The sequence below is a fragment of the Arvicola amphibius genome, chromosome 1 (genome assembly GCF_903992535.2).
Source record: "Arvicola amphibius chromosome 1, mArvAmp1.2, whole genome shotgun sequence".
Lineage (NCBI taxonomy): Eukaryota > Metazoa > Chordata > Mammalia > Rodentia > Cricetidae > Arvicola > Arvicola amphibius.
Window position 1 is genome coordinate 3,352,598 of NC_052047.1, and position 25,112 is coordinate 3,377,709.

Sequence of the window (25,112 nt, forward strand, 5' to 3'; positions counted from 1 at the left end):
TAAACCAAAGTGTCTTCTTTGGACAATATCTACTTACTATTCCTGGTGATAGGATTCATTGATGGGTAAGGACATGTGAGCTTGGCACATGGGCAGGGTGAGGCTGTGAGGGGAGGGGAGAGGTGTTACTGGAGGGAGTGAGGTCTGGGGAGGGGCACGAGTGGGCCGAAGAGGTGAAGGGCTTGGAGGAAAGGCCACAGGCAGCCTACCCACGAGGCCTGGGGTGACTGACAGTTGAGAATTGGTGTCAGGAAGGCTGAGATGTGGTGTCTTTACACCTTCAAATCCCCACCAGGATTCTGGTTTCTCCTGCAGATTCATATGAGAGGGCAGTGGACATCATGATTTTTATTAACAGAAAACCAGTTTTTCCACTTTTACCAAGTCTATGTTGGCTATTCAAACCAAGGTTTTTTTTTGTTTATGTTTTTAATTGGGTGTTACATTCCTCTCCCCACCCCCCCCCCCACCTCAGACAGGGTTTCTCTGTAGCATTGGCGCCTGTCCTGGCATTAGCTCTTGTAGACCAGTCTGGCCTCAAACTCACAGAGATCTGCCTGCCTCTGCATCTCAAGAGATGGGATTAAAGGCTGTGCCCCCACCACCCAGGCGGGTGTCAAATTCTGAATCACCCACAGTGCTCCCACCAGGAGGCCCTGCATGGAGCCTTTGTGCCAAATAACTGAGACCCAGTGAGCCCAGTGAGGCTAAACCTGAGCAGGGAATTGGTTAAAAGGCCACACCAGGAAAGAAATTAGCTTCCAGCAGCTGCTCTCTAACTCGGACTGCTTCATAACCTCATAGGTGTTTTACACACGTGGTACCCTTTACCTGATGGGTGAGAAGACCAACTGAGATAATTGTACAGACTGAGAGATTGTAGGGAAACTTGAGGAATCTAAGTCTGAGATGCCATTTAATTGGCAACGTCTAGAAATTAACAGGAGGGTTTAGAGCGTGGGACAAGCTCGAGAGAAGAGGGCTTTGAAGTGAAGAGTGAGGAAATGGGGCGCTCTCGGGAGGTTTGGGGTTCACAGTAAGCATGGAGTCTGTTTTCTCTGTTAGGTAAAGACAGCATGAACACGTTCCCCCAATAAAGAACCTGAAGCCACACTGGCTTCCGCGTTACTATCCTCTCAGCAGCAGGGGGAGGTAGAGAGTAAAAAAAATGAGTGCTGAGCCTTCAACAAGGGACTCAAGTTTGCTTGAGTATTAATTACTTAGAAAATCTCTGTTGCATGCTTTATAGAATCTGTGTCAAAGACAAAAAAGGTATGCGTTAAGTGTCAAGGATGAGGCAACACCGAGCAGATGGGAACTGAACTTTAGAAGACTACACATCAAAATGTTCCTCTGATCCTTTTCGGGGCTTGTGGCTACTTGTTAGCCACCAAGTGGGTACGAAGTCCAAGGATGGAAGCAAAAACAGCACAAAAGTTGCAGCTCCAGAGTAGCCCACACAGCCTCCCTTCCCCCGGTCAGGACGCTCACCACATTCTCGAGGTGCCATCTTGAAAGGGGGAAGCAGACGCTGGTGCGAGGAAGCCCCAGGGATGCAGGCTCCTGGGGCTGCTCGCCCTGACGCACCTAAGCACCTCCCAGAAGGCCGGGGAAGCCTGTGGCGCCCATGACTGCAGCGGTAAGATGCGTTTCCCATTCCTACACACTTAGGGGAGCCCAAGGCCGGAGACTGTATATGACCCCGGCTACTTTAGTTTGTATTGTGGTTCAGGAATCACTTCTTCTGACAAAGATGAGTTCCTCTGTCAGCTTTCTAATAGGTGTCGGCGCACTCATGTAACAAAGTAAGACTTTAGCGCGTCTGTGTGCGCATGCGCGTAGGGGCACCCACACACCGGCTAGAGTGTGAAGGTCCTCGGGTATCCACGTCTGGTGAATTTCTGGGCATTCTCCTGCTGCCCCCTCCCATCTAGCTGTAAGAGCAAGGGATTACAGATGAGGCTTTACTTGGATGCTGGGAACCCACACTGAGGTCCTCATGCTTCGATGGCACACATTTTACCTGCTCAGCCTTTCCCAGCCCCATTAAGAAAGTATTTGATTCCAAACATTAAATTATCACACGCGTATTTTGTCTCATACTCAGTTTTCTCTCCCTACACTAAGCCTGCTGAGAACCGTTTAACAGTTACTTAGAATTCATTTATCGGGTACACTGTTCAGCCCTGGTGTTAGCAGCACATGAAGGAACAGGTGCCAGCAGGAATGGCGGGAGGCAGAGCTGGTTTCTGAGCATTTACCCCTGGAACTTCTGTGGGGGAGGTGGGAGCGGCATGGTTTGCATAGTCAGCATTGATAGGCACAGAGCCCTTACTTCCCATCTCCTGCATACGTCACTGCTAACTCACTCCCAGTCCAAGGCTGGCTGTTCCGCGCCCATTGCTTCACACTCAGAAAACCCAGCAATTGAGATTTGCCTGTAAATGTGAAATCCACTGTTAGTACCTAACAGCACACCACCTGAGAAGTGAGAAATGACCGCTGGATGCTGAGCACCAACGGAAAAACAGGCAAAACGGAGGCCGCTTGGTTTCCACTGAATCATTTATTTGCCATTTATTATAAAAATCCAATTTTTTTTACACAAAAGATACTTTAAAAACGGCAGATTTTACCCAAATCTACAGAACCAAAAACATTGAACACAATTTTACATTTTCTTGTAATTCATTCCAGAAACAAAACCCAGATAGATATACATTTCCGAATACATGGCAAAGATAAAGTAACAAATGCTAGCCTTCACTGGACGCCAACAAAAGAGTCTCACTCGAGATTGGCCCATTGTTTATTAGAATGGAGCACAAAATTGTAGGTCTTCCTGTGCAGTCATCACAAAGACTGACACATGACGGGTGCAGGCACAGGCAACGCCCGTTCTAACGCTATACTCTTGTATTTTAAAAACTGCACCAGGTCTGTTGAAATGATGAACATGCAGAAGGCATTCAAAATCGTTTTTCTCAGCTAGGGTGTATTTTGTGTTAGATTCAAAACTTGTATGAAATTAAGTTCAATGAGAAGCCATTTCAACTCAGTACTTTGATTCATATAATCTGTTAATACTTCCGTGTCGATGAAATTGTGCATATTTTTTTTTTAAAAGCTGAAGAGATTATAGTCCATTAAGTCCATTGCAAAAGTAGACTTGTCCCTGGACACCAAAGCTGTGGGTAAGAGACAGGAAGGGGGCCTTCTGAAGCTTTCCCCTGGCTCAGCACATCACACAGGTAAAGACAGACACAACCACATCCAGGACATTCTGCAGGAGTTGCTTGTTTACACTGTCTAAATGTAGGCATTTTTTTCCCCTCCGGGATGCAAAATAAGTCTTCCTTTCTCTCTATAATTAATCTTTCATTCTCCAGAAACTAATACAGATTCCAATGCAGTATGTCATCAATGAAACTGAAGTGACCAGAAGCTGGATTCTTACAGCAGGAACGAAGGACTGAGCATGCTTGATGTTGCTGCAATTGCTACCGCACAAATACACGGCTTCTATACAGTGAGGTGGTGAAGACGAACATACCGTGTGTGGATGGACCAACGCAACCCAAATATAAAGACGGGAAGGTCATTTTACTGAAAATACAGGGAAATCATGTCAAGTCTACAGAAAAAAGGGTTTGGCTAATTTTAATGAACTCATCAATATTAATGTAATATTTTAATTAAACATGATATCTGAATTATAAAACATGAACAGAACCATTTCACCATCAGGAATAGCGTTATATATATAAGCCACACTAGTACACTGAAGCAGGCCAAGTAGAGCTCCGAGACCCCAAGGTTTTCATGTACCCTGACTCAACCTGTTTTTCAGTAACAGAGAAATATGGTGACACACAGGAGAGTAAGTGAAAATGCAGCATCAATATGCCGCAGAGACCCACCCTGACCTAGGTGACAGAAAAGCTCCAACTTGGGGGAACACATGGCACCTTTGCAAACCAAGGTAGTGTTTGGTTTTAAACACCATAATGAAGGGAAATGAATACTTCATGATTAAAGTAATAAATTTTTTTTGTTTGTTTTTGTTTTTTTTCGAGACAGGGTTTCTCTGCGGCTTTGGAGCCTGTCCTGGAACTAGCTCTTGTAGACCAGGCTGGTCTCGAACTCACAGAGATCCGCCTGCCTCTGCCTCCCGAGTGCTGGGATTAAAGGCGTGCGCCACCACTGCCTGGCTAAAGTAATAAATTTTTTAAAAGTTACTATTGTTAGACTAACCTAAGTGAAGCTTGCAAACATGGGACCTGTGTGTCTCTCAGTACTGGTTGGAGTGTGGACGCCATGAACTCATACCATCATAGCATAAGCGATCAAAATTTTGCTTTTTGATCCTTGATGTTTGGGTTTTGGAAAGTCTCGTGATAATTTGGAGATTTCATTTTCTTCATTTAAGATTCTCTTAGGTATGAGGTGACTCTCAACACAGGGCAGCGAAGCCAGTGCTAACACAGATCTCCATCATTCGGATGGGAGGGTATTGTTCATTGCCTTAGTGTGAGTTAGCTTGAAAAGCTACTTCAACGTTGTTGCCTAAGCATCAAATACAAAAAGACACCTCAGAACGGTGGTATCAAGAGCTATCTGGTTTCCAGCAGTACAGCCTAGTGTGGGGAAAAGGACTTGTACCTCATGTTTGATTCTCCCAGGGAATTACTGAGGAGGTAGGCGGTGCTTGCACTGGTGAGCAAGGCATGGGGATGTCCTCTCTTGTCAGGTGAAGGTTAGAAAATCTGAACTGTGTTTTGAATTTCTATTCTACAAAGAGGGTAGGATTTCTTTTTCATATGAAGTATGATTGACAATATTGAAACCTCCCTCACATAAAACATTTATGTTCAAAACTTCAGAAAGTTCCAGCTAACTTTGGAATTGGTCCACGTGATGATTCTACAGCAGAACATTTATCATCAACTCATTTTTTTCAAAAAGTAAAAATAAGAAAACCCTGGCTATACCAGGTCCAGTCTGTGGGGTCCTAGAGAGAGCTGCCCTTGTCATGCCTGGTTCCCTGAGACTCTCAGCTTGGCCGTTCTAAAGAAGGCAAGCTTTGTTAAAAATGTCTGTCTATTTTTAGTCTGTTCCTTGCCAACCATAGTGCATTGGACAGCTTTTGGGTCTTCTATCTATCTTTGTATCTGATCCTATTCGAGTCTCCTCTGTGCGGTTCTTTTCTCTGAATGTCAGGCATATGTGGTAGCTAAGAGAAGAGGCATTTCGAACAAATCAAGAGGAAAACCACACGGCACAGTTCCGTGTTTAGAAGATTCCTGGCCCATAGTGGTTTCCAGTTTTGTGTAGATGCAGTTAATGGGTTAGTTAATGTTCAAAGAGAGGTGGGTTCATAATGCCTAGACCCAACAGAGAAAAACACACCACGGTGTTCATTGCTCCAAAGCGAGCCAGTCTGCTTTATTTATTCAGTTGATGTGCATGGTAATAAAGGGTCAGACACAAAGTTCTCAGTCAAAAGGAGCAAGATTTATCTCAGGAGTTAAGAGGCATGGACACCAGGTCAAAGAGCTCAGTTAGGCGGAGAATAGACAGCTTCCATCACAATCACACCGGGAGACCGTGTGGACACAGCTTTATTCTGCAGAGTGCTTTCCAGTCTAGATCTTGTCCTCTCCCCTCCAGCAGTTTGTAAGTAACTGAGACGCGTACCCGTATGGCTGGTTGCACAACACCAAGGAGAGGTAGAAGATGCAGCTGTCCTCTCCCATGGAAACCCCTCAGAGACTTTAGGGGGGAAAAAAACAAGGCTTTTGTCATCCAAAAGTAATTAGTTGCAGGGTACAAAACCTTTTGAGAGCAGAATGCATACAAACATGAGAAGTATAATCGGCTCAAATCCAGAATCAGGAAATTCTTATAGAGGCGCACGTGCTTACTGTACCTTATAAAGTTTCCTCAGAGATGGAGATCTGAGATCATATAGTAGAAAATATGTTACACTTCATATAAAAATTCTGAACATATTTTAAAAAGGCTTGGATGACAGACAAGAAGACAATTTTGAGAACCCGTTAATTTCTAGGATGCTCAGAAGGTCACACGTCCTCAGAACCCTGGCTCCTGTTGTAGGCGGATGCCAATGTGAACATTGTCCCAGGGATGTTTGGGGAAAACCAGAAGAAGATTCCAGCAAATGAGAAAGGAAGTGGGGAGCGAGCCAAGCACACACACCCTGCTTAACAAATGGAAGACTATGAATCAAAACTAATGGCGAGCATACATCAAGGACACTGGCGCTGATGAGTCTTTATGGGTTTGGTGATAAACATCAAAACTGGAAAGCCAGGAAAACAAGTGTGCAAATAAGAACGGCTGAAAGGAGAGAGGAGAGACGCAGCCCTGAAGATAAGACTGGAAAGGTGAAGGTTCCCTAACTGCATGCCTCTCAGTCCACCTCAGTGTATACTTTTTCTTACAGTATCCTCAATAATTTAAAGATCAGTTATTCCCCACACTCCAGTGTTGGCATCTTTGCCCACCTGCTTTAGACTCTGGGTTATTTGGTAAGATTTTTGGTAATGGTGTGTCATAACCATCAACCATCTTTCATCTTCATTACCTTTAAGCTCTGGGGCCTCACTTGAAAACCGCTTTCGCCGTGGGTCTGATCCCTAGGTCAACATTTATCCAAGCACGTCTGCAAACGTTCTGTCACAGGGAGCGGGAGAGTGTTGAGCAAACTGTCCTCGACAATCAGACAGCTCCGCTTCAGGGACTGGCAGCCTTCCAGTTCCGGAGGCAGTGTCTCCAGGTAGTTCCCGACGAGCTCGAGGTGGGTGAGGTTGCACAGCTCCCCCACCAGCGGGGACAGATCTGTCAGGCTGTTTCTCCCCAGAAGCAGACACTGGAGCTTCCTGCACTGGAACAGCCCGTCCGGCAGCATCTCGATCTACAAGGAAAAAGGAAGCAGGTGAAACCGGTTTTGCCTGGCTCATATAGTACATTCATGTACTTCCATTCCAGTTACCTTTCTTCAAAACCATGCCTGCAGGTCCACAGGGAAAGATGCCACATTGGCTGTAAATCTGAGGGACAGGCAGAAGAGAAAGGACAGCGTGGGTGTGTGTGCAGCCAAGGCAACTACGGCCCCTGAGCGTCTACATTCTCTCGAGTGTGGGTGGACAACCAACCTGGTTTGAACGCTCAACGTGATCCTTAAAGAGAAAGTGCTTACACATTCAGCGTTTCTCAGATTAAAGAAAACAAGCCAGTAAACCCAGGAGAACTGTAATTACTCAGTCCTGGATCAGAAATAAATTACTCTCCAGAGCCCTCATAAAGATCATGCCATGCTAATCAGTGAGCAACACCCAGGGCCTCCTGAAAGCGGCAGGCAAGGCTATTTCCTATACTGATTTTCTTAGAGAATGAGCCTTCATGTTTTCATACGCCATAGTCTACAGGGCAGAGATGGAAACAAACATGGGTAATATAAGCACATCCTCTTCACATCTCCACAGGCACACACTCCTGAGGTTCCTGCCCTTCTTCCTACGCCCTCATATCCACGAAAGGACACATGTAACACTCAAGTGAGGTTAAATATGGTAAACAGCCTGCAACGGGGTCAACTAGAGAGCAGCCCCAGCTGAACGTTCCCTGCATGATGAACGGGGTCTTTGCATGGGCAATGAAATGGTCCAGCATGAGACCTCCAAGGAAGATGCTGAGCATGTACCATCCCTTCAACTCGTCGCTCTACCCGGGGGCCTTGGGAGGGAGGGGCATCCGTGGACTAGAAAGTTCACCTGTGTTGGGTCTGGATGAAGGGCACTAAGGGGCCGTCAGAGTGTTCTCTGATGGCCTAATGCAAACCCACTGAACCAGTTCTCCTCCAAAGGATTCTTTTCATAGAAATTCAAAATTGCAAAGTTGTATTAAAAAGGCTCAGTTGTAACTTCCCTCTTCCACAAGTCCCCTCCCCATTCAGCACTGTTTACCCTTGAAAACAGATCTAAAGTTCACCATTTCTATGACCAAAGCTCAATATTGATCACTCCTACACTAAAACTAGACATAAGCAAAGGAAAATATGCACGCTTATTGCATTTTTTTTTCAGGAACAGATGTAAATCATTACCTATGTGGATTCAATATTGAAAAGGCAGGCAGAATAGAAAGGCACACAGGGAGCTGCTTTGAAAGCCACCAAAAAAGGTACCAAGCCACGTGGCTAACACAGACAAGAATTATGGGCTAATATAAGTTATAAGAGTTAATAAGAAGCCTGAGCTATTAGGCCAGTCAGTTTACAATTAATGTAGACCTCTGTGTATTTCTTTGGGACTGAATGATTGTGGAACTGGGCAGGACAGACATCCCGGTCAACACACCACTACCAGATTCTCATGTCCCTAGGTCTCCTGCGACTTGAGAACGGGGCATCCAGGAAGAGAATTAGGTGCTCACATTTGGGCTTGGAACTGAGGCTGTCACAGGGAAAGGACGATGACAGAGGACCTCTGTGTAGTAGCGTCCAGATGCAGGACGGTGCCCAGACGCGAGAGTGTGGTCGGCAGTGTCCCTCTGAGATTCATCTCGGCTCTGGTCTCTTCCCTGAAGTCTGCCTTACTTTTATTCTTGACTGTCCGCCAGGTTTCGTTTTGCAGACTTAATTTTCCAGTGATACTATGAGATACTTGTTATCCTCTTAGTAACTGGTATCTTATTTATCTTTATAATACATATTTATGCACCCATTATGAATGCTTATCATTTTCATAAACATTTTAGCTTCCCTTTCAGAACCACGAGAACTTCAAGGTTAGGTGGTACCTAAGTACCTGCATCTCCACATGAAACACGAATCCCCAAGTTTCTTTAACAACGGCCGCACTGACTGGCTGATGAGAAGCCTGGACAGATTCAGCATACGTCAGCTCCTTTTCCATGTCAAATGCACATCCAGTCTCTTCGGACTGTGTGGCCAGATGAGAAATCTTATCTTGACTGTTCTGTTCTCACACTTGTGGCTGTCAGCAACAAGATTTGTTCAAATCCTTGAATGCTCATACTGAAGAATATCCTCTCTGCCTCCCACGACTGTCCACTGCCAGGTCACACTGCTCCATCAGTGGGTAATTCCCTTTTTAAAAACAATATATTTCTAGAAGTACTTATTCTTTCATGATTTCAAACACACTCTCTTCTCTGATGAAAGTCCTGCCCGTTATCCTCTTTAACCTCTTCACCTTTCCACTGAACTACTACTTTTTCCAAGTCCCCTACTTTTGTACCATTGATTGATTGATTGATTGAGTGTATTTATGCGAGTGGGTGCATGTAAGTCACACAGTGTAGTGATCAGAGAACAATCTGTAAGAAGTCTGCATCTTTCCTTCCACCACGAGGGCTCTGGGGCTCAAACTCAGGTGCCTAGGCTTGGTGGCAAGCGCCTGTACCTGCTGAGCCCGGTTCTACCTTTCTGTTGTGACCTACTGCCTTTAACTAGGGCTCCTGCATGCACATCCATGACATGGGAGATCGAAGGGGACCCGCCTTCCTGGAACTTTCCTTCTCTCTGGCCACCTCAGTCTCTTTTCTTTGACTGCATTCCAGGGAGAGCGCTCCTACTTATTTCTAGGGGTCCTGTTCACCCTGAGATGCTCAGGTGTCCGAGGCAAGGCGCACAGGAAACACAATTCTACTTGGCTACAACATGCATTTGGCCTAAGACTTCCTGATGCTATAACCTGTCTTCCTGTACTCATGGTAGCACTTGTCTGACATCAAAAGTCTGACGTCCTCCGTCTCTTTCAGATACGGCCATCAAGTCAAAAAACTTGGCATCAAAGGGACTAAGGGTCTTAATTTGCCTAATCGTGTCCTGAAATGCATAACCAGCTGTTTAAAAGCTGTAACTTTTTTAATTAAAAAAAAAAAAAGTGTGGCTTTTTTTCTGCCCAACTGCCATCTGATTATATGTTTAATTAGGCAAAGGTATGTTACATTTGTTTATGCTGCATTTGTCTAAGTATATAAAGATGTATCACATTTGTTTATGCTGCATTTGTTTAATTAGGCAAAGATATGTTACATTTATGCTGTATTTATTTAACTATGTAAAGCTAAGTTGCATTTGTTTTACCTTGCCTTCCTAAGGTACCTGATTGGTCTAATAAAAAGCTGAACAATCACTAGCAAGGCAGTAGAGGGATATGTGGGGCTGGCAGGCAGAGAGAGAACAAAGGAGAAAGAGAGGGAGATGCCAGGGGCCAGCCAGCCATGGAGGAGGCCATAAAGAAGGAAAGAAAGGTGAAAAGCCCTGAGGCAGTGTAGATGAAGGGAAACAGGTTAAAATGAGCGGTAAGAGCTGGTGCACAAGCCCAAGCCAAGGCCGAGCTTTCGTGACTAATAGTCTCTGTGTCACGATGGGGCTGGTGGTCCAAGAAAGCTGGCTACAATTCTACCTTCAAGAGAAGTACCAACGGTCTTAAGGTTTCTTTACATTTACCTGCCAAAAATTCCACTTGTTCATCCAAGTAAGGCATGGCCAGCTAAACAGTCCAAACACTTGTGTGGTGACGTCACCATATCACAAACAGAATCAGTGCTTTCTCAAACAATTGTTCACACTTCTTATTCTAGTTGTAACAATGGAAAAAATGAAACCGAAACTAGTTTACCGCTCAACATCATAGTAAGATGACACTGAAGATAAACCTTTAGATTTATGATTTTCTATTTGGGCACCAGGTCAGCATCAGCATCCAGAGACTTCAGAGATAACAACTAGGGTGTCTTCCACTGGACCTACTCAGTCAGAAACTTTATGTAAGTGTGTGTGTGTGTGTGTGTGTGTGTGTGTGTGTGGTGTGCCTGTGTGCATGCGTGTATGTCTGTGTGATTTCGTGTCTGTGTTTGCGTGTCTGTGTGTGTGTGTGTTTGTGCCTGTGTGTATTTACTGGCAGAGGGCTGTCCTGGAATGTGTATTTTAACAGGCTCTTCAGGTAATTCTCATATATATTGCCAGTCCAAATTGGTCCTATTTTGATTTTAAACCCTCCGGTTGAGGATTTCTCATTTGTCATGCCTGGGCATACTTCTTTTATGTATGAGTCTCAGCATTCTAAAAAAGTAACATGAGCTTCCTTCTCATCTCCATTTTCCGGAATCTTTTTAATATTCATGTTGTCCAAATATAAGTGTAGGGGAAACATATTTTGGGATACTTTGGAAGAAAGCAGCATGGAGAGGCCCGGCCGTTCTCTGGAGAACTGCGCTTGACTCTCCTCTCTCACATATACATTACCTTCATTCTTTGGCCTATCAGACTAGCAAGAGTTTCCCTTTGTCCTACTTCATATTTTAGCCCAGGAAGCTACTCACTTTTTTCTTGTTTCTGTGAAGTTCCATTTTCCTTTACTGTTGCAAATGATGGTGCATTTTAAAGTATGAAAGTTATAAAAAGACTCCAGAAGGCCCTGGTGTCGCATTATGGAGCCAGGCCTTTCATTTCGAATTGTCTTTTTAGATGTACATGCAGATTGCAAGTATTTTTTTCTTACAACATAATGAAAAGAATTTATGAATAATTCATAATTCCATCCGTTTCAAAAGGCTATTCTTGGTAAAATGAAAATTTTACCAAGCTTTCTAAGTACTCAAAGACCTCAGCAAACACAAGTCAGCTCTACCATCACTAATTAGTGAGTTTAAGTGTTTTAACTGTGATGTCTGTACAGAGATTACGGAGAACATCTGTTGAGCAACTATTATGGGTTAGGAACTGTGCCGATGCCTATGTGTTCACAGAATCTCCATGCTAATTTGTGAGATGAGAACCTAATACCTAGGGCTTTGGTAATATCAAGACCACAGGCTGGTCTTGTGCTGGGAACATGCTTAGTACAGACCCCCGACCATTGATTTTCCCCATGACACACATGGCAAGCTTGGCATAAGCAAGGACAAATTTACTCACGTTGTTGTTGGTCACAGCGAAGTACTGCAGGTTGGTCAGGTACTGGATCTCCTCTGGAATGAAGGTCAGATGGTTATAGCTTAGATCCAAGTAGTGCAGTTTGGTGCATAGAAAGAGCTGCAAGGGCAGGCTCTCGATGTTATTGTGACCCAGGAACAGCTGCTCCAGGTTGGACAGCGCCCCAATCTGGGCAGGGATGTAAGCGATGTTGTTGTGCCAGAGCTTCAGGCAAGAAAGGCTCGGAAGGTGCTGGAAGCTGATGATCTCCTCCACCGTTTTCAGGTTGTTTTCCTTCAGGTCCAGCTCATGCAGGTTGTTCAGGCTGAAAATGGAATGTGGGATGCGTTCAAGATCGCAGCTGAGAAGCTCCAGGCTTTTCAGGTTGACCATCTTCTTCAAGTTGTTCAGAACAACCAGTTTGCTTCCGTCGTTATCGAGGGACAGCTTCTGCAAGGAGGGCAGCAGGTCCGTCACCACCTGGGGGATGCGGGACAGGCTGCTCTTCAGGTAGAGGGTCCTCAGGTTCTTCAAGTCCTGAAAGCCCTCCTGCTGCATGTTGCTCACGTGCTCCGGGAGAACGCAGCCTGACAGGTACAGTTCCCTGAGGTTCTTCAGGTGGAACACCCAGCGGGGGATCTTGCCCATTTCGGTAAATTTCAGGCGGAGGATTTTCAAGTTCTCCTCGAGGAAGGTCAGGGCAGGATGGTCGACGACCAGGGACGAGTGGTATACGTGAAGTTCCCTGAGATTGACAAGCTGAGAGACGGTGGCCGGTAGCTTGACCTCGGGAATGAGTTCCAGGCTCAGCACCTCCATCTCTGTTAACTCAAAGACGTTATCGGGAAGGCCGCTGAGCATGAAGAGATGCAGCTCCACCTTGTCCTGGGAGTTTTTCACGAGCTTGCTTTTCAGTTTCTCGACAGTCCACTCGTTGTTGAGGTTGATCTGCTTCAGCTTGTTCTCGCTGACCTCTGACAGGAAGATGGAGAAGCGTTTCGAGTACAGAGGGTCGTACTGGTCGGCCAGATGCAGGATGAAGGCAAAGTCATTCTTGACGTCGGGGATGTCACTATAGTTGCTTTTCTCTCTGAGTGCCTCAAAGGAATACTGCTTCAAAGAGCTCCTCAGCATCCACCACAAGCTATAGGAGGAGGTCAGGCCGTAAAGGATCACCAAAATGACGTAAAACGAAGCCAGGACCTTAAAGATTTCCGCCAAGGAGTAGACACACTGATAGCGCTTATAGCCTGTGAACGCCTGCACATCGATCAAACAGTCGATTTCAAGAGTTATACAGCTTAAAAAGTATGGAACGTAAGCTATAATGAAGACAAACAAGATGACTTTGACAATTATCTGCTTCAGGTACACCCGATAAATGATGTCCCTCTGCTCCACGTGCAGACGGAACCTCTTCACTTTCTCAAAGATGGCTTTGGCCTGTTCACCCTCCTTCTTGTCCAGGACACTGGAAGTCGGACTTTCTATGCCCGGCGACTCCAAGCCCGGCTGTGGGTGGGGAGATGACTGCTTGCTGGCATCAGCGTCGGCAGAACCCCCTGAGGTCGAGAGCAAGGTTTTGGACTTGGAGTGTTTCAGGGGCCTCACTGACTGTTCGGCCACGGTTTCTGACAGGGCACGTGTGGTCCACGGAGAATCGAAGCACTTCTGAAGGATGGCCACGAAGTGCTCCAACCTGGAGCTGGTGTTGGGGTAGTGGAGCCAGAAGTTGCTGCAGGCTGCGAAGATGAGCGTGTGCAGAAGCACCAGGTAGGGGAAGAACTTGGCGAACCAGTGGAGCTGCTTCTCGTAGCAGACGGCATCAATGTAGGAGTACTGCTGCCGGTGGAGGTCGTTCTGGATGCGCAGCGGCAGCGCCAGCGGCACGCCCGAGTTAGAGGACGCGTTCTCGCTGGCTTTCAGGAGGTCCCAAGGCACGGCGCAGTGGTTGTCGAACTCCACCTTGCAGGGAAGACAACACAAGACCCTGCTCTGGGTTAGCTGCAGCGCACCAGCCAGCACGGCTACCAGCAGCATGATGAGGGTGATGTAATACCAGAAGACGTCCCACCATGGCTTCAGGATGTGGTAGGATGACTGGGCGTCTGCTAAGTACTTTAGCTCTGTTAGTGTGATCATGACTCCCTTGTAGAGAACAGGAACTGGAGGGGGAAGGAAGGAAACTCTGCTGAAGCCAGGCCGGCATACTTTTTGTTGGTATTTTCAGACAGGGTCTCGTGTAGCCCAAGCTGGCCTCAAACTCACTATGTAGCTGAGGCTTTCTCCTTAAGCTCCCAGTCTTCCTGTTTCTACCTTCCAAAGCCAGGATTACGTGTATGCACCACCACACGGGGCCATAGTGCGTGCATTTAATCCTAATGCACATACTCTATACCTGGCAGGATATTAGCCGAGGTAACACTCAGGAGGAAGGACTGATTAATGGGTGTATAAGGTTTCTGGTTTCATCTCCAACCTAAATCACACGCAACCATTAAGTTTGGGGACCATTTGGTGATATATATAAAAAAGGGTGTTGGGGGCAGCTTCGAGGCAGCTCTTTAGTTACCTCCTGGATCTTAACTCCAAGGCTGGGTTAGTTGTTCTTGCATGTCCTAACCCCTAAGACCCCAAATAAGCCCCTCTCTAGACAGAACCCATGTCTAGAGTGTTGTTTACCACCTAAGAATTATTTCAACCACCACAAAGAGCCTTTCTGAGCAAGCTCTGCTTCACAAATGCGACACTTGAGTGCTAACTCTAAACAGGATACCTATACCACTCCCTCTGAAGCTTAGAACAGCATGGAAGAGGGGTGGAAAGAGTACAGGAGCCAGAAGATGAGAAGAACGGCAGAAATGCTATACTGTGAGCATGACACAGTATGATGTGGGAGAGTCTTGTTTGTGTTGATTTCATTCACTAATAAAGAAACTGCCTTGGCCCATTTAACGGGCCAGCCCTTAGGTGGGTGGAGTAGACAGAACAGGAAGAAGGAAGTGAGGTAGATGGCTCAGACAATCGCCATGCCTCTCCTCAGTGAGACAGTCGCCATGAAGCCAGCCACCAGGTCAGACATGCTGAATCTTTCTCGGTAAGACACCACTTCGTGGTGCTACACAGATTATTAGAAATGGGTTAATCAAGATGTGAGAATTAGACAATAATAGGCTGGAACTAATGGGCCAGGCAGTGTTTAAAAGAATACAAATTGTGTATTATTTTGGGGCATAAGCTAGCCTGTGGCCGGGAGCTGGGCAGGATGAAAAGCAGGGCTGCCCGCAGCCCCCCACTACAACAGTATAGCATGAATTCCAACTGTTCTTAATAATAAAAACCCGGACTTAGACATAGGGGTTAATGCTAAAAGATCAGAGAAGCAGAGCAGCCAGCCACTAGTTCTCACCTCTGCTGAATCCTCAGACTGAATGCCATGAGCTCCTGCCTCTCCCACCTTATATTCCTCTCTCCACCCAGCCATATCCCTTCCTGTCTCCACCTCCCTAGTGCTGGGATTGTTCACAGCAGCATTATTTGTAATAGCCAGAACCTGGAAACAACCTAGATGCCCCTTAATGGAAGAATGGATAAAGAAAGTGTGGAATATATACGCATTAGAGTACTACTCAGCGGTAAAAAACAATGACATCTTGAATTTTGCATGCAAATGGATGGAGATAGAAAACACCATCCTGAGTGAGGTAACCCAGACCCAAAAAGATGAATATGGTATGTACTCATTCATTAGTGGATTCTAGCCATAGAATTGAGCCTATATTTCATGATCCTAGAGAAGCTAGATAGGAAGGTGAACCCAAAGAAAAACATGTAGGTATCCTTCTGGATATTGGAAGTAGACAAGATTGCCAGGCAAAATTGAGAGCTTGGGAGTGGGGGTAGGATGGGGTTAAGGGGAGAGGGGGAGAGAAGTGAGAAGGGGAAGACGGGGAGAGCTTGGGGGAATGGGACAGTTGGGATGGAGGAAGAGTGGATATGGGAGCGGGGAAGTATATATCTTAATTAAGGGAGCCATTTGGGGGTTGGCAAGAGACTGGACTCTAGAGGGGTTCCCAGGTGTCCAAGGAGATGTCCCCAGCTGAGGACAGGGCACCTGAACTGGCCCTATACTATAGCCACACTAATGAATATCTTGTATATCACCATAGAACCTTCATCTGGCGCTGGATGGAGCTAGAGACAGAGACCCACTGGACTGAGCTCCCCAGGTCCAAACGAGGAGCAGAAGGAGAGAGAGAACATGAACAAGGAAGTCAGGACAGCGAGGGGTGCGTCCACTCACTGAAACAATGGAACTGATCTAATGGGAGCTCACCAACGCCAACTGGACTGGGACTGATGGAGCATGTGATCAAACTGGTCTCTCTGAACGTGGCTGACAAGGAGGGCTGACTGAGAAGCCAAGGACAATGGAACTGGGTTTTGATTCTACTCCATGTACTGGCTTTGTGGGAACCTAGTCTGTTTGGATGCGCACCTTCCTAGACCTGGATGGAGGGGGGAGGTCCTTGGACTTCCCACAGGGCAGGGAACCCTGACTGCTCCTTGGACTGGAGAGGGAGTGGGAGGGGAAATGGGGGAAGGGAAAGAGAAATGGGAGGAGGTGAAAATTTGTAAAAATTATGTAATTTAATAAAAAAATATTTTACATATAAAAGGTGTGCTCCACCACTGCCTGGCCTCCATGGCTAACAAGTTCTGGCTAGCTCCACCCTCTGATCTTCAGATCACAAATAAAATATCACCACATCCTGGTAGTAACCCTAATGAACTCAGTGGTTCAAAAAGCAGGACTGAATGGAATTAGTTTCTTTGCTCTGTTGGTACCTCATCTGTGGTAACAGATATGTTCTGTCTCCTTTAAAAAGTATCTCATAGATGAAAGAATGTGTGGATTTGTTTCAGAGGCGGAACTAGATGAGCAGAAGGGAGAAGGGTTTCATGTAGCCCAAGTTGGCTTAAATTTGATACATAGCCAGGGCTGGCCTTGAATTCCTGGTAGAATTATAGGTATGCGCTACCATGTGAGGCTGGTCGTCTGATTTTGTATGCTGGCAAGTGGATGGTTTAGACAATTCAGCTTTAGCTGGGTCGTGATGGATAAAATGACTGCTCACCAGGAACACTACAAATTTCTTGTAATGGGAAACCAGAGTGAACCATATCACTCTAAAGATTTTCCTAGCCTGAGTTTATGAACTTCTTTATCCCCTACAGTTCTTGAGAGTTACAGTCATTTAATATCTCAGACTGATACTGGGGAGAAGCAACAACTCAAGCCGTGACGGAAAGTATCTGACAGGGAGTACAGACTGCTCACAGACTACAAGCCAGCACGGACCTACATAACACTGTGTTTATACTTACTGTTATGAAGAAATGAATCAAATCAAACCTTCAATCAGGAGGTCTACACCTTTTGAAGTTTCTTAGACACACCATCTCTGAGTTTGTCTTCATTCTATGAAGAAGCAAAACATTACCTTGGAGATATTCTTTTCAGAGATGTGCTCCACCAAACATCACACAGAGATCTACTTTCAAAGGCCAGCTCACTCCCATCTAAGGCACATCCTGGCCAGGCTCTGTAGACAGTACCCCACCCGCATGCCCCAGACTAAAGCCTTCCCTGGACTTCCTTTCGATTTTGGAGAAATTTCTGCAGAATCCTCTGTGTGCTATATTTAAAAATTCTCTAACAGCCCTTCCCAAGTACTTTACATATGTTAGTCTCTCCTGCCCCCGCTCATATGCAATCGGCCTCATTTGCATGTGTCAGGTGGCTGACTGAACCATGAGATTTCTATTCCAACTAAAACCATGTATCTGCTCAAATAAGAATTCACAGTGTTCCAAAAATTCAGCCTGCTAAGTTCAGTCACAAGGTAAAAGATGTCATTCTTTCACGAGGCTTAGAGATACAGCTGTATTTCCCTCAACTGCTATCATTAGATACAGGCGGCCTTTGTTTTCATACCGTTTGATCTCGCAGCGGATGAAAGCCATCCTCAGCATCTACTTTAATCACATATGGTAATGAAACTGCATATGCATGGATGACCTTGACATATAAGATTTCAGAGTGCTAAAATTGTTTGTCCAGTGCTAGGAATTGAGTATGGGGCAGTGAGGCACATACTCTACCGCTGAACCACATCCACAACATCCAATAATTTTAACTGAGCATAGAAATGATTCTTTTTTATTTATTTATTATATATACAATATTCTGTCTGTGTGTATGCCTGCAGGCGAGAAGAGGGCACCAGACCCCATTACAGATGATTGTGAGCCACCATGTAGTTGCTGGGAATTGAACTCAGGACCTTTGGTAGAGCAGGCAGTGCTCTTAACCTCTGAGCCATCTCTCCAGCCCCATAGAAATGATTCTTTAATGTCTGTGGATCCTCCTTGAGAAGGTTGGGAAGATGTGTATTTGCTCTGACGATATCAACCTTTAACAAATGATTACGTACTTAAGAACCAGCAAAGGATATGAACCTCAAATTACAGTCACCCTTTGTTTTTGCAGTAATCTTGTGGCATTACTGGCTGTGTCTAGAGTTTTTTTGGGGCTCATAGAGCCATGTGTGGCACCTGCTTGGACAGAAAGTCAGATTAGTTAAAGTTGCCATAGAAACCCTAGGCTGTTTTGCAGCCCAGGAAGCAGTTTGAATGTATGACTACATAACTACACTTACATGCAGTGAGCAGGATAAAAGTACCAGGGGAATGAGGAGTAGCTTGATGGTAGAACATGCATGCTTAGCATGTGTGAGGCCCTGGTTCAACCCCTAGCACGGGACGTAAGAAAAAGATATCCGAAGCTGGAATGGAGGGAAGGAGGAAGGGAAGGAGGAAGAGATAGGAAAGAGAGGGGTGGGGTGGGGGAGGGAAAGAGACCCTGTCTCAAAATAAGAAACAAAAACAAACAAGAAAAGCGACCCGATGCCTGGAACATAGTCCTCCCACTGCACTGCAGAATTCACTGGGAAGCTTACTGTCCTGGGTAACATCCTGTTCAGCGTGTTATTACCGAAGTTTTTAGACAAAAGATTCCCTTAAATATTACAAATATATTTTCGGCATCACAGAAAGTTTGTATAAACCCACAACTGATGGTTACTGTATAACATAATCCGAAGGAGAAGATACCAAGCGCATAAATAAGGCTTTACCCTACTTACTCTACTAGAAATTAATGGCAAGCTTTCTCCATTTGCCTTTTAAAACACTACCGGGCATGACTAAGCTGCTGCCGTGTGTGCCAGTGCAGTGGTACTTCATCTGTATTTTAATAAATAAAGTTTGCCTGAAGATCGGAGAGTCAAACAGGAACCCTGGTCAGCCTTACAGACCAGGCAGTAGTCACACACACCTTTAATCCCAGTAGCCACACTAGTTTGCCATAGAAACTGGGTGGTGCGCGCCTTTAATCCCAGCTCTCGCCTACTCTGGGATTAAAGGTGTGTGGCACCACTGCCTGGTCTGTACGGCTGGCCAGTGAGGCTGTTTTATTTTTCTGATCTTTAGGCAAGCTTTATTAAAGTACAAATGAAATGCCACTTCCTGCCAGGATATGAGAATATATGATATACAGATGTGGCCCAACATGCTTGTAGGTGATGTCAAGTCTCAATGTCTGAAGTCTGGACATTTGCTAGCAGGATTTTTCTTAAATCACCATATCATCAGATTCCTTTGATGAAGTTCTTATTAATAAGATCAAATAAAAAATATTTTATAACCAATATCTTAACCGGTTAGCTGCATTCAAAGAACATTTTATTGATATCAAACCGTTTCATACTTAAACAAGCCAGTGAGATAAATAAACACGAGGTCTTCCTATGTTATAAACACGGAAAACCAAACCGGCCCAAAGAACTCACCTTGCCCAACGTAACAAAACTGTCAGGGAAAAACAATTACAGCTGGAACTCAGACCATAAGCCTTGCCCACGGATCACATGACCTCAGTAAATCTGACTAATTATGCCACGTCTCAGTTTTCTCAACAGCTACAGAAAGGGCTATTGAGCTCCATGCCTAGCTCTTTGCCCGGCATCTGCATCAGAACTGAGTTCTATTACAGTCTCGGGAACAAGGGTCCAAGCGTTGTTTTCTCTGGCTTGTCCAGTGACACAGTCACATACCATATACTAGGCATTCATCCCTAAAGATGTCCCACTAAACGTTTTCTACTGAACCGACTTCATCTTTAAATCCTGCATTGGGGTTTGCAGACGCATGAAGAGTCTGAAGCCCTCCTGTATCTAACGCTGATTCTTCTAATTGACGTGCTTACAGTGAGAGCCATTATGCCAGCGAATGCTGCTTGTGCCCTAAACCTTTTCCAGGCCACATATTAGCAAACAATGAGGATTCGGTCCAAATGAGATCTCCAATTCTAACACACAAATGCACTAAATCACTTCAAAGAAATAATGTGAAGGAAGAGTAATGGATTTTATGGTCCCAATCCCATTCCTTCAGCTTTTAAATCTCATTAAAAAGTCATCAAAGCCCTTCAAAGCCTGTGAGTTCACCCGACAGCCCCATCCCGATGTCTCCAGGACTGGGACAACAACACTCAAGTTAGGCATCTAGATTTCCCAGCAGGCCTCCTTGTACTTTGAAATCATTTCCAAAATAACTAATGAAAATAAACAAGGAACGATCAGACGGCATTCAGTCATTATGCGCTGAGAACTTGATGCTACTCCAGAGATCTGGGTTTCTGACCTCAGACACAGCATGGAAAGCAAGGGCTTCCTCCATAGAATTCCCCTACCACGGCGTGCTGAGTCATCACCAGCCCAGAGCAGCGGGGCCACGGACCAGGTCCTGAGACCTCCAGGAACACGACTCCAGATTTCGCTGATGATTATCCCAAGGATTTCTTCATAGCCACAGAAAGCTAATGAACACGATCGGTTGAGTTAAAATTAATTACCACCTCGTGAGATCAGACAGCAGAAGTTCAGAAAGAAATGAGTCAAATGAATTTAGATTTCGATTTTCTGACATTATAGGATCTTACAGCTTTAACACGGTGGGATACAACACAAATGTATGAGACAAACTGAACATGCAGAAATGCAAAATGCAGGAAGAACACTGAGATGTTTGTGTGCGGCATATTCACAGCGACAACCTGTGAGATGGCCTCAGCAGGGAGCAGGGCAAGAACCCCAGAGGGAGCATGGGAGAAGAAGGGCTCTGGCTACCTGTCTTCTACCCTGTATCCTGATAGTTCAAATCAAAACATCTTATGGATCTTTTCTGTCATTGTTCGGCCAGCCCAAAATGTCCTCATACACTAGGAAGGCAGCTGGTACTAACACTGGAACCTCTACACTTCTGTCTTCAAATGTCTCGAGGAAGTCTCAGGCTAGCCTGGGAGAAAGGGAAAAGCAGGCTGTACTTTTCTGTAACAATAAAGCCTCGGCTATGCTCCAGCAATCCTCTGGACATAGATGATTTCCACGTTTTCTACATGCAAAGCACACTAACCCTCCAGCAAGTTTCACCCCACCATGAAATCGAGTTCCAACTTGAGACCAGAATCCTGCCATCTTAATCAGATCCAGGGTGCTATGACATCACCTCTGGCTCAGAAGATGGGGCGGGAGGGGGTGCCTTAACTTACTTTCAGATTTCTATTAAGGGTCTTACACATGTCCTGACTTATCTTTACTGTGAGGGTCCTGGAGTGTCGTCCAGAGTCTGATGTTTGCAACTGAGGTCATTTTCTTTTTTAAAGCCCTTCTGTGGGGTGCAGAAACAAGGAATTAAAAAAAAAAAAAGATTTTATGTAGGATCCTAGACAATTTTAGACAGGAAATATTTCCTCTAAATCCTGTGTAAACCCTGAATGTTCCTTAATCCATTTCTCCCCCAACACCGGGATCATCATGGCTAGAAAAAGAGCCCCCAGTGCTCTGCTAACATCCCACGCAGGTGATGGTTTGCCGCACGTTCTGTTCATCCCTGAGGAACAGCCTCCTTACTGGCCCCGGACAACCATGAAGACTAATTTCACTGAGCTTAAGGGCCTTCTTTGCCAGCTGCACACTGTGCCAGTGCCATAGGTTCCATTACAGCAGTGAGCGGCTCACTTCAAGATATCACTTTCTTCCATTGTTACTTGGTCTGTCAAAAACCACACCAAATATCAGTATCTAAAAGAAACATCTCATCATTTCCCATGGTTCTGTTGAATGACGAACAGTTCTGTTCCATATGGTGCCTGCTGGGATGCTGGGATGCCCCAGTCACAGGGCTGATGCCAGGATGCCCGGAACACCCAGCATGCCCCGGTCACAGGGCTGATGCCGGGATGCCCGGAACACCCAGCATGCCCCGGTCACAGGGCTGATGCCAGGATGCCTGAAACATCCAGCATGCCCCAGTCACAGGGCTGCACTTGGGCCACTGCTGTGACCTGGAGCCTACCCTGAGCTTTTGGCTGAGGCCTCCCAATATCCAAGAGGTTCTTCAGGCTGACTGCCAACGGAGTTGGTTTCCCAGAGGAAACTTCAGGTCACAGGTTCAGAAGGTCTATATCACTTGAGATTCTGTACCCTAGAGATCACTTTAGCACCAAGACCAGTAACGGGGTCTTAATCCACTGTGGGATACTGTGACCAACCAGGGAAGGAACAGGGCCTCAGGAAAGAATTCTCTGAGGCACCGTTTTATTCTGCTGAGTGTGGAGCAGAACTGCTGAGGTGTGGAGCGGTGGCGATATCGGAAAAGGCAGGGAAGAAAATATTCTGTGGGCACAGGGATCAGAATTTAAGTCAACAGAAAAAGCAAACGCAGACAGGTGATGGTCATTTGGTAATTACCTAATGAGTTTGTTAAGTAATCATAAATAATGTTTCAGATAAAAATCACTTTATTCATTGGAAGTCCTAGGAGAAAAGTACTGAACAAATAAATTGACTATGAAAGACACAAGCTAAAGTTACTGAATGAATACAATCCTGAAATCCCAATGAAACAGAGCTGGGTTTTTCTTTGTTTGTTGTTGTTTTGGCAACAGGGTGTAAGCAGAAACTGCTTGTTTGTTTCCCCGGCTGCCCAGACCTGAATAATCACACAGAAACGATAATAATTACAACACTGTCTGGCCAATAGCTTCGGCATATTCCTAGCTAGCTTTTACATCTTAAATTAACCCATTTGTATTCATCTGTGTACCACCATGAGGCTGGGACCTACCAGTAAGGTTCCTGCGGCATCTTTCTCCTTTGGTATCTACATGGTGTCTCCTTGACTTTGCCTACTCTCTCTATATATCTCTGTTCGGATTTCCTGCCTGGCTATATTCTGCCCTGCCATAGGCCAAAGCAGCTTCTTTATTAGCCAATGGTAATAAAACATATTCACAGCATACAGAGGGGAATCCCACATCAACAGGGTCTCACTAAGTATCTTTGGTTGGCCTGGACCTCATCAATACTAGGCTGGCCTTGATCTTAGAGATCCACCTGCCTCTGCCTCCAGAGTGCTGAGATTAAAGCGCTCCACTGTGTCCAGTTCTATGTTGTTTGAAGGTTAAGGAAAGTTGCTCTACTCTGTTTCTACAAGCTACAGAATACGTCATATATTAGCTTTAGATGATGGTATGTTTTGGAAATAAAAATTGGCAATGATTTTAGTAGGCTACTCTATCATCTAAAACAGTAGGTTGATTTTTGGCTTTGGAGCTTATATTGAGACAGAGGCTTGTTATGTAGACCAGGTTAACCCAGGTCTCAGCTTCCTGAACGCTGGGATGATTGTCATGTGCAACCACATGGGCTCTAAAACAACTCTCCCAGAGATGGCCTAAGAAGGCAAGCTCAAATCCTTCATTAGTTCTCATTATCTTAAAAACTATTTTCCTTGCCAACTCCCCCAAAGTAAGAGAGTCATCGTAAGGTGGGGCCACACTCTTCTGAGTCACACACTCCCTCTCCTCTCAGGTTACCATGCTGAGAAAGGAGACCATCAGTCAGGAACATGTCACCCTTCTATGCCCTTCACAGAGCAGTCACGTGGAGTACAGAAACCAGAGTCCACTCTTAACTGAATAAATAAGAAACACCTTCAGAGAAGTGAGGTAGTTTCTCCACAGATGGACGGTAACAGAACCTGGGTTATAGCCCAGAGCCGAGCTTGGAAACTTCCAACACATTGGAAGATAATGGTCTTCCTTAGAAACATGAAGCTACACACAGACTCAAGAAAACATCTGTTATAATCCCTTTTAAAGTGTAAAAAAAATGAGAGATTTTAAATGTAGGATAAACAAACTAATATGCTTGAAAAATTCTTAAAAGCATGGTGTAGTCACTCATTTAAATCCCTTCCTGGGTTAGCATTTGCGCATTCAGTTACGGAGAGTAGGCACGCCAGCATGAGGCAGACCAAGAGCAGTCTTATCTGCTCTCCTGGGACTGTGGGGAAGACACGGAGAGTGGGAAGTGGGACACCATCCTCTCCAGACCTTGCGGCGACTCCATGAGAGGGACAATGGATAAACCTAGCAGAGTCCACGAGTGGCTCTTACATCAACAAGGTGCACAAAGGGAATGCATGGCACAGGATCCAGAACTGCAGCCCCAGTTAGAGGAAGCTCAGAGCTTAGCTGCTCATGCTCCAAGTACTGACAATGCCTGTTATGTACCAACAGATCTAAGTCTTAAGGAAATACAGGCATACAAGACGCACGATGAGCTATAGAAGAATCTCAGTGGAAGCATGCACAAGGCCCTGGGTGCAATCCTCAGTTGAGGAGGTCTCTGTCCTTAAGTATTTTACTGAGTAGGAAGAGAAGAAACAACCAGACACACAGACACTGTGAAGACCATGGACCCCGAGAAGGACGGCTTGCTTGGAGGACAATCACTAGAACGGTGATTAAGAGAGTCAGCACTCATCACTCAGCCCACTGAGAAGATCATCCCAGGCAGAGGGAGCTGCAGGGTTGGGAGGCATGAGGGTCAGACAGGAGTGTATTCTGGCAAGGAGGATGACAGAAAGCCTGCATGCAGCCAAGGCAAAAAGTTTAGGTACAAAACAACACAGATGTGATTGAGAGGCCACTAAGCGGTCAGAAGCAGCAGATCAG

At 45.5% G+C, this 25,112-nt stretch overlaps 1 protein-coding gene across 4 annotated transcripts in view; it reads right to left on the bottom strand.

Annotated features, from left to right (window-relative positions):
• Positions 1-2,547: 2,547 nt before the first annotated feature.
• The window catches only part of Lrrc8b (leucine rich repeat containing 8 VRAC subunit B), a 66,052-nt gene continuing 43,487 nt past the window's right edge, over positions 2,548-25,112 (bottom strand). For 2 of the 4 annotated variants that reach the window (XM_038313477.1, XM_038313484.1), the window contains exons 3-5: positions 17,357-17,450; positions 11,972-14,133; positions 5,417-6,937 (exon numbers count right to left, since the gene is read on the bottom strand). In XM_038313477.1, coding sequence (XP_038169405.1) covers positions 6,665-6,937; positions 11,972-14,110 — 2,412 coding nt within the window. In that variant the 5' untranslated portion in view covers positions 14,111-14,133; positions 17,357-17,450 and the 3' untranslated portion in view covers positions 5,417-6,664. Of the gene's footprint in view, positions 3,607-5,416; positions 6,938-11,971; positions 14,134-17,356; positions 17,451-25,112 lie in introns of those variants that run through there. The other 2 variants (XR_005283458.1, XR_005283459.1) reach the window with 2 other exon arrangements.